This window comes from Malus sylvestris, chromosome 6 (genome assembly GCF_916048215.2).
Source record: "Malus sylvestris chromosome 6, drMalSylv7.2, whole genome shotgun sequence".
NCBI lineage: Eukaryota > Viridiplantae > Streptophyta > Magnoliopsida > Rosales > Rosaceae > Malus > Malus sylvestris.
The window spans coordinates 9,474,910-9,483,930 of NC_062265.1; the positions used below are offsets into that span (position 1 = coordinate 9,474,910).

The 9,021-nt window shown below is 36.9% G+C and overlaps 1 protein-coding gene across 1 annotated transcript; it reads right to left on the reverse strand.

The window, feature by feature from the left end:
• Positions 1-1,930: 1,930 nt before the first annotated feature.
• Positions 1,931-2,601, reverse strand: LOC126626665 (uncharacterized). The gene is made up of 2 exons (XM_050296039.1): positions 2,111-2,601; positions 1,931-2,047 (listed from the first exon to the last, which is right to left on the reverse strand). The coding sequence occupies exon 1, from the start codon at positions 2,379-2,381 to the stop codon at positions 2,205-2,207; it is 177 nt and encodes a 58-aa protein (XP_050151996.1). The 5' UTR covers positions 2,382-2,601; the 3' UTR covers positions 1,931-2,047; positions 2,111-2,204.
• Positions 2,602-9,021: the final 6,420 nt, after the last annotated feature.

Below are 9,021 nucleotides of genomic sequence, written 5' to 3' on the forward strand. Positions count from 1 at the left end.
TTGATTAGATATACAAGCCAGGAGCTTAACAGAGTAGCTTATGAGTTATGATTCACAAGTTTCTTCTATTATTTATGTGGAAATTTGCAGGTGATGTAAATATGTAATACACATTATTTCAAAAAATGTGTAATGCAGTATGTGGATATATGCAACTGACGTAAATATGTAAGACACTATGTCGCAGAAACTATGAATGCAGTATGTGGTTATTTGAAACTGATTCACATGTTTCAACTTTTGCTTCACATTTTTCTTGATGTGGATATTTGCACCCGATGTAAATTTGCAATACAGTTTGTAGGAGAAAAACTAAATTCGGAGTAAGATCTTTTCTTGTTTAATTGAACATCTTTGTATTTCCTGATTTCTTTCACTAGATTTTAAAATATACCATAAAAAACACTGCTACACATAAAAGATAACACGTGTATACGAAAGGAAGAGCAACTTATACTATATCTACTAGAAAGCATTACAATTATGAATCAAGTAATTATAAGAAAAGATGGTTTGTAACTGGATTAAAGGCAATCGAGTTCAAATGTGGTTCCCAAATCATTTGCATAAGGATTCAGAATCAAGCTTGAATGCATATTCTTCCTTCACTTAATTACTCTAATTGTCAAACTCTACATTCTTGACATTTCAAGTGATATTCATTCTCCCTGATTCAGTTGTTTAATAAGAAAAGGATAACAGCTGCATTATTTTCAATAAGAAATTCAACTCATAATGGACTACACAATCGGATATCGCATTGAATTGTAACAATCCAATACAACTAGACATCAAATGAACACAGAAACATCTACTCATTCTCCTAACAAAGAGCAAGTTCCTTGGTGTAGAATAAATATATCATGAAACTGTTCGAGATATCAACATTTTCCCAAGAATTCAACGGAGTAGCAGAATTGAAAGTGAACAAGTTCCCTGTCTAAGGCCAAATTGTTGGGTGCTACGTATCTGACACTAAAGTAGTTCATAAAAGTGGTAGCTTATGATTCACATGTTAGTATAATCTTTTCTGGTTTGGATAAATATCTTCATATGGAAAAATACCTACATCTATTCCTGATTTCTTTCACTAATTTTTTAAATATACCATCAACATACAAATGGAAGAGAAAGTCATACTAAATCCACTAGAAGGCATTAGAATTCTGAATCAAGTGATGATAGAGGAGATTGAGTTCACATGAGAATCCCAAATCATTTGCACAAGGATTCAGAATCAAGCTCAAATACATATTCTTCCTTCACTTGGCTCTGACACTTCACTCTTGACATTTCATGGGATACTTATCCAATAAATATGTTTGGGGGTTCTTTTTCCATTAGAATTGCATCTTATTCACCCTTGCAGATGAAAAACTAAACTGCACTAATTATGTATTCAGTTGGCAAGTGGCCTTTTACCACAGTGATGGAAAGCTGTTGAGCCCTTGCATTACGGCGTGCGTTCAAACCCCGTCACTCCTAACCTAACATCTAATCTAACCAAATCTATCGTTTGACAAGGAAAATTAATTATGTATTCCGTTGGATTATACAAAGTATTATTACAACTCCCAATCCATAATCAACTGCACATGCAGACAGAAATATTTATCAGTTGCATTAACTAAAAAGCAAGTTCCTTGGTGTCGTCGACTACAATTAAAACTTTCCTAGCCAGATTTCAAGCTGTTCATCCCTTTTAACTGGAAGGTAAAATTGCTGGAAGCATTTAAAGCTTGGGAAAATCTTCAGGATACATATTTCGCTTTGTTATTGGATTACCAAGCATATTCTCAGATGATGACTTCAGCTACACAGAAGACATTACCTATAAAATTGACACAATGGTATCGATAACAATGCAAATCGAAAAAAAATTCCAAACATGAAATCAACCTAATTCAGAGTAAATTCCAGACCTAATGAATAGCCAACAAAGCAAACTTCAATAAATTTTCTTTCATTTCCTACACTTTTTCAGAAACCAAACAGTAAACTAAATCAATTCACAAGATAAAATGCATCTCCAGATTTCCACCAAAACCTAAATTAAACAAAATTAAATCAATTCACAAGATAAAATGCATCCCCAGATTTCCACCAAAACCTAAATTAAACAAAATTCCCAACCAAAAATATCCGCTTCGCTCCACAACGAGAAATGAACCTGACTCGATAATGGCGTCGTAGCAGGGCGAGATCTAGTGGTCGTCCTCCTCCTTCTTCTTGGGCTTGCGGTAGTTCTCCTCGATGTGCTTGGCGATCAGAAGGCCAGTTGTGGAGAGCTTCTGGACATTCGGAACGTCGTAGTTTTGGGCAACGTAGACGCCGAACACTGTGCCCATTAGAAACGAGAAGCTGCTTCTGATTATCCCCATTGCTTCCCTAAAGTGCTTTTGCGTTTGCGCCTAGGGAAGACTGAAAAATTACACCGAATTAGGGTTTGGGTTTTCGGGTTTGCGTTTGGGATTTTCGGATTTGAATCGCGGTATTGTGTGCGAATTGAATTGAATTAACTTTATACGGGTCGGATTCTTGCTCATCACTCTTTCTTGGGAAACGGGTCAAAGACTCACAGCTCCTCCTTTTCTTCCTCCTCAAGACAAAAATCATATTGTCACGCAAGACTACTCTTTTCTAATGGTTTATGTTGCTTTTATCTGCTCTCATAAATCGGATAATTAGAATTAAAATTTGGGTTGATTACATTTTGCATCCACATAAAATTGAACACAAAATTGCGAGTGTAAAATAAAATTTACCCTTAAAATTAACAATTTTAATCAAGGGTTTGATGAAAAGATTGGGTTCGAATTGAAGTTTACAATTTTTTGAAAATTGATAGGAAATTTTAGGGTGCAAAATATAAGTTATCCTCAAAATTAACAATTTTAATCAAAATAGGGTTTAACGAAGGGATTGAGTTCAGATTGAAGTACAATTATTAGGAAATTGACACGAAAACCATAATAAAGAAGTCACTGATAAGTGCATTATTTTTTATTATTTCATATCATTTATCCCTATGTTTTGTTAACGAATTGGTCTTAAAAGAACCTTATTACTTTCCTTTTCTCAGTTTCAGCAAATCTGCACACGCAAGACTTTTTTTGTGATAATTCGACTTTCCGGAGGAGTTTTGACACATCCCGACCCGGAATGTCCACTAAGACTCCGAATCAAGCTGTGCTAGCCGACACCTGGAATGTGACGAAGCCATAAAGCGTGATGATGTGGAAAATTGTGAATAAATTTAAACCTAAGAGTGCCTAAATACCAGATTGCACTGGTGAGCAGGAATGAACCCACTTCACACGTGACGTTAGAGCATAAGCAAGTACAGAAAAGTGATATAAGAATCATACCCTCGAAATAGTCTCCGATACTAAGAATCACCACAAGTCTTTGGTGATAATAAAACTCAGCTAATAATACCTGGAGGATGAAGACAAGACAAGGGTGAGTGGCCCTGTAAGTAAAATACTAATAGAAAACATATAAAACATCTAATCCCTCTCTACAACACCTGTATAATTTATAGAGAAATCATAATGTACCACGACACAGCATCTTATTAATAATATCAAATAATCATGCGATTAATAACTCATACTAGCATGCAAGTCGGAGTCACCTAGGGTGACTTGTATTACTTATCCATAACTCATCACATATAATAGTTCCTCCCATATTTCATCACCTAGGCTAGCTCATCACGTATTCATTACATATACTAGCATGTAAGTCGGAGTCATCTCTAGTGACCTATACGACATATTCATGTCTCATCACATATCTCATCAATCATGGCTAGCATGTAAGTCGGAGTCACCTCTAGTGACCTATACGACATATTCATATCTCATCAATCATGGCTAGCATATAAGTCGGAGTCACCTCTAGTGACCTATACGACATATTCATATCTCATCAATCATGGCTAGCATATAAGTCGGAGTCACCTCTAGTGACCTATATGACATATTGATATCTCCTCACATATCTCATCAGTTATGGCTAGCATATAATAGTCGGAGTCACCTCTAGTGACCTATATGACATATTCATATCTCATCACATATCTCATCAGTTATGGCTAGCATATAATAGTCAGAGTCACCTCTAGTGACATATACGACATATTGATATCTCATCACATATCTCATCAATTATTATGGCTAGCATATAATAGTCGGAGTCACCTCTAGTGACATATACGACATATTGATATCTCATCAATTATAGCTAGCATATAATAGTCGGAGTCACCTCTAGTGACCTATACGATATATTCATATCTCATCAGTTATGGCTAGCATATAATAGTCGGAGTCACCTCTAGTGACCTATACGACATATTCATGTCTCATCACATATATGACATATTCATATCTCATCACATATCTCATTAGTTATGGCTAGCATATAATAGTCAGAGTCACCTCTAGTGACTTATATGACATATTCATATCTCATCACATATCTCATTAGTTAACTAATATCGTATACTTACTTGAATTTACCTAAACTTACCTGAACTTACATGAACTTACATGAACTTACCTGTGTGTCCTGCGTACCTTTGCACTTCAGAGCGTTCACAGCACCACAATTATATATATGCAAACAATTCAACTCATCGTTTAAGCATTATTCAATAGGCATGACATTTTTAAAGCATAAATCATTTAATTGCGTTTTCCAGGAAAAACATCAATCGTATACATATATACATAAAACCAAAAGCCCACAAACATTGCTTAATTCCTTAAACAAGGCTATGGTCTCGACTATTTAATCTCATTTCTTATATGGCTGCATCTAACGTCTCATTAGACTGCCTACGTACCCTAAACAGGGATCAAGCCATTTGTAGTTCGCAACAATCATTTATAGTAATACGCATATGGATAGATCACAATGAAATCTAACTCAACCATCTCATAGTATTTTATAACATATAAATATACATATGTCATGGCATAAGTTCTCAGTTTTATTTAAAAGCATTTATAGAATTATCAAGGGTAAATTACATAGTAGTCCCTCAGGTTTGAGGTCTATTACAACCCCATACAACATCTTTAAAATATTTCATTTTCATACCTCAAATACTATTTTATTTCAAAATAATACAACTGTTACATTTTCCATCCATTGATCCATTAAGCACTGACGTGGCTACCACATTTGTGCCACATGGCTGCCAAATGTGTGCCACGTGGCTGCCAAATGTGTGCCACATGGCAAATTTTTTTTTTTTATTTTCTTTTTTTTAAAAACCTGAATTTAAAAAAAAAAAAACTTGAAAACGCAGAAACCCACCCCACCCCTCTTCTTCCTCTATCTGTTTCTTCTTCTCCGCCCAACACAGAAAAACACCAACCACTCTTTCTTTTCTCCCTCTCTGCTCTCTACTATCCTTTTTCACTTTTTCTTCAGCCTTCCTCCCCTCTCTCTCTCTTCTCGGTGCGGCATCGTTCCGTGGTTTGAGACTAACCCATTCAAAAATTAGAACTTTGACCGCATTTGTAAGCACCCTAAACCCACCAACCAAGCACTGAAAAAATTCAAAATTTGAATACATACCTCGTTGTCAGAGCCGACGAGCCCACTCAGCGATGCGTCGGGAAGCACTGGGTTCGGGTTTTTTCGGGGGGAGAGGGGAGAGGTTTTGGATCTGGGTTTGTTTGGGGGGGGAAGTTTTCTAGGTTTGGTTGCAGATTTTTTGGGGGTGGATGTTTCCAGGTTTGCTTGCGGTGCCGGGGGGGGGGGGGGGAAGAAGAGAAGGTTGCGGCGCGCGGGGGTGGGTATATGGGTTTGTATGCAGAGAGCAGAAAGGGAGAAAAGAAAGAGTGGTTGGTGTTTTTCTGTGTTAGGCAGAGAAGAAGAAACAGATAGAGGGAGAAGAGGGGTGGGGTGGGTTTCTGCGTTTTCAAGTTTTTTTATTTTTTTTTATTTTTTTATTTTTTTATTCAGGTTTTTTTAAAAAAGAAAATAAAAAAAAAAATTTGCCATGTGGCACAAATGTGGCAGCCATGTCAGCACTTAACGGATTCATGGATGGAAAATGTAACGGCTGTATTATTTTGAAATAAAATAGTACTTGAGGTATGGAAGTGAAATGTTTTAAAGATGTTATATGAGATTGTAATAGACCTCAAACCTGAGGGGCTACTATGTAATTTACCCAATTATCAATCATGAAACATAAGATGAGCAAGGAAAGATCCACTCACCTGGAGTCCGTGCTACAACTTCCTAGCATGAACATCGTGGCATCACAAACGATCGGCGCCTGTGACCAATTATCAAACCATATCTCAGAATTCTTGTTGATACAATACATAACTTACATCGCACATCAGTCTACGTAATTTGGTTCAGAAGATCTACAAATCAGATCTCTGATCCGTAACTTCCAAGGATCCACATTATGCTTCTAGAATAACATACTAAAGTTTTGGAATGATCCAACGGTCGGATCTCCACCAATTGCCAAAACCAGGTGGCGGTTAACATTTTATTTTACGAATTTACGGATCCAATTTAAGGAGATTCGTACATTGGATTACCATCCGTAAGTTCCTATATTCCTCAAATATTATGAATAATAACCTGTTAAATTTTGATGACAATCCAACGGTCGGATCGTCGATTCATATAATGGCCTATTAACGTATCGTAGAGAATTTTGGTTCTAATGATCAATCTACATCATTCAATTCTCAAAACTAAATTCAAGGCATCTTATATAGCCTAAAAATAGCATTGGTGGCCCTCAGGCCACGCGCCGCTGCACTCGCAGCCGTAGGTGGTGGTTGGCCGCCTCGACTCGCCGGAAAAATTAACTATTTCTAAAAATTACCAAAATTTGAAAATTTTAAGATCTCAATGAGTATAACAACTTTCATACCTGTGACCAAGGGCAATTTGGCCTGGAAAGGCTCCAATTTTATAAAAACCCGTCGGAACCCTAGAATTGGGTGTCCTCAATTCGGCTCCATAGCAACTCCGACGCCTCAACCATTGCTTGGGCTTTGTTCCTGGGGTTACGAGGAGTCTATTGGTAGTGGTAGTTGACATGATAACTTTCAAAAATGGTGGAATTTGCCATCGCACCCCACAAACTCGCCAATGGGTTTATCTCGAAATCAAACCCATTTAACGCAATGTTTTGATGAAATTGGAAGAGGAATGGATGCTTGGTCACTTCTTGGTGATGTGTGGCTTCTAACCACTGGAGAAATTGCATGAAAATGCATTGGAACTCATCAATTCCGCCGGGTCGAGCCGCGGGTCACGGGATGACCCAGTTTGGCTGGGTGATTTCCCTTGTTCCTCTCTTTTTCTTCCCTCTCCTTTATCTCATTTCTCTCTGTCTGATTGGTCCCTCAATTCTCTCTTCTTTCTGGTTGGGTAGCAGCCCTTCCTTTTTCTCTCTTCTTCTTCTTATTTTCTTCCCCCTTTCCCGTCACATACACACACACACCCACTCACACACATACACTTGTCCTCATAATTAGTATGGTACAATATAATATAATTAGAAAAGTTATTTCTTCAAAATACTTTCGGTTCGTCACTCCAAATTCACTTCCACTTGCGCATACTCGTTCGTATCATCGATTACCTCAAGAATATGTTAAAAGAATATTTAGTACATCTCACAACACGCTAGTCAATGAAAGTCAAAACCTTCGTGTCTAAGGCGTTTTCATAATTTCATATTTTAAAATTTATAATTTTATAAAATCTGGGACAGGTTGTCACAAGTTTTGATACAAGGCTAATTGGAGAAGGAAGCTAAGAGGCTAAAGATCGTTGTATCTGAACTTCATAATTTTCCACGAAGCCGAACGTTCCATTTTTCAAAGTTAATCCCGCAGAAGTAGTTTTCCATCAGAACTACGCAACAGTGGGAGAATGACGAGGTGAAGCCTTTCCCAATTTTTCTAGTGGCGTGCGATATATGTCTGGAAAGATAAGAAATAAAGCTACGTTTCCCGTACTTTTACATAATTTTCCAGAAGAGAAATCGACCTCAAACTTGGCGTGCAAGTCAAATGACGTGTTTCCCAAGCCAAGAAGGATTCTTTCCTAGTTTCTCTCATTGATTATTTAGGAATTTGTTTTCTTTTAGGATAGTTTCTACCAGACTTTTTAGGGTTTTACTAGAATAAATATAGTGCCCTAGCTAACTAAAAAAAAGTGAGAACTTAATACACAAAAAGTTGTCCAAAGTGAAGGAGGGAAGCTTAGCGTGCTTTTACCATTCTTTTCCGGGCTTTATCTTCTTTCATGACTTCTTTTGTGATTTTTATTATGACTATGTGTAACTAAACTACTTTTCTAAGGTTTATGATAAAACCATGACATGATTATTCCTGACGTGTCTTGTTGATTATTATTCAATTGCATGTCATGTTTAATTCTTAATATTTGTGTTTAATTTATTCTAGTTTCGAATGTTCTTATGACTGGGCATCATTGTGAACTTGTTTCTAGATAATTAGATAAATCTAAGAGGATGACCAATCAATTAGATTTATTGGAACTAAGATTAGGAAGAGTAAACAAACTAGTGAGGATGACCAATATCAAACTAGTCCTACTTGGTTGACATGATTCTTCATTGCTTAATGGATTTTTATTTGTTTAATTGTATCCTTAACCAATAGGATATAGTTATCACATATAGACACACGAGTTGATGCCTGACCACGGATTAATTCATATCTTAGAAAGAACAACCTTAAATATTGGCAGGGTAATTGGATAGTAATCGGCTTGAAGATGTTACACCCCACCCCCGTTCTATTTAAAAATGGTTTTTAGTTTTTAATAGGTGAGCCCAAGGGGTCCACCCCTGATTTTTTTGTCCCCCCGAGTCTCTCTTATCTCTTTCCTCTCAGTCCTCTATTTCTTCCCTTTCCCCGTGCTCACTTTCTCTAAAAACTCTTTTTTATCTCCCTGACGTCGAGAAGGAAACCACCATCACCCACTCCATTTTCAACC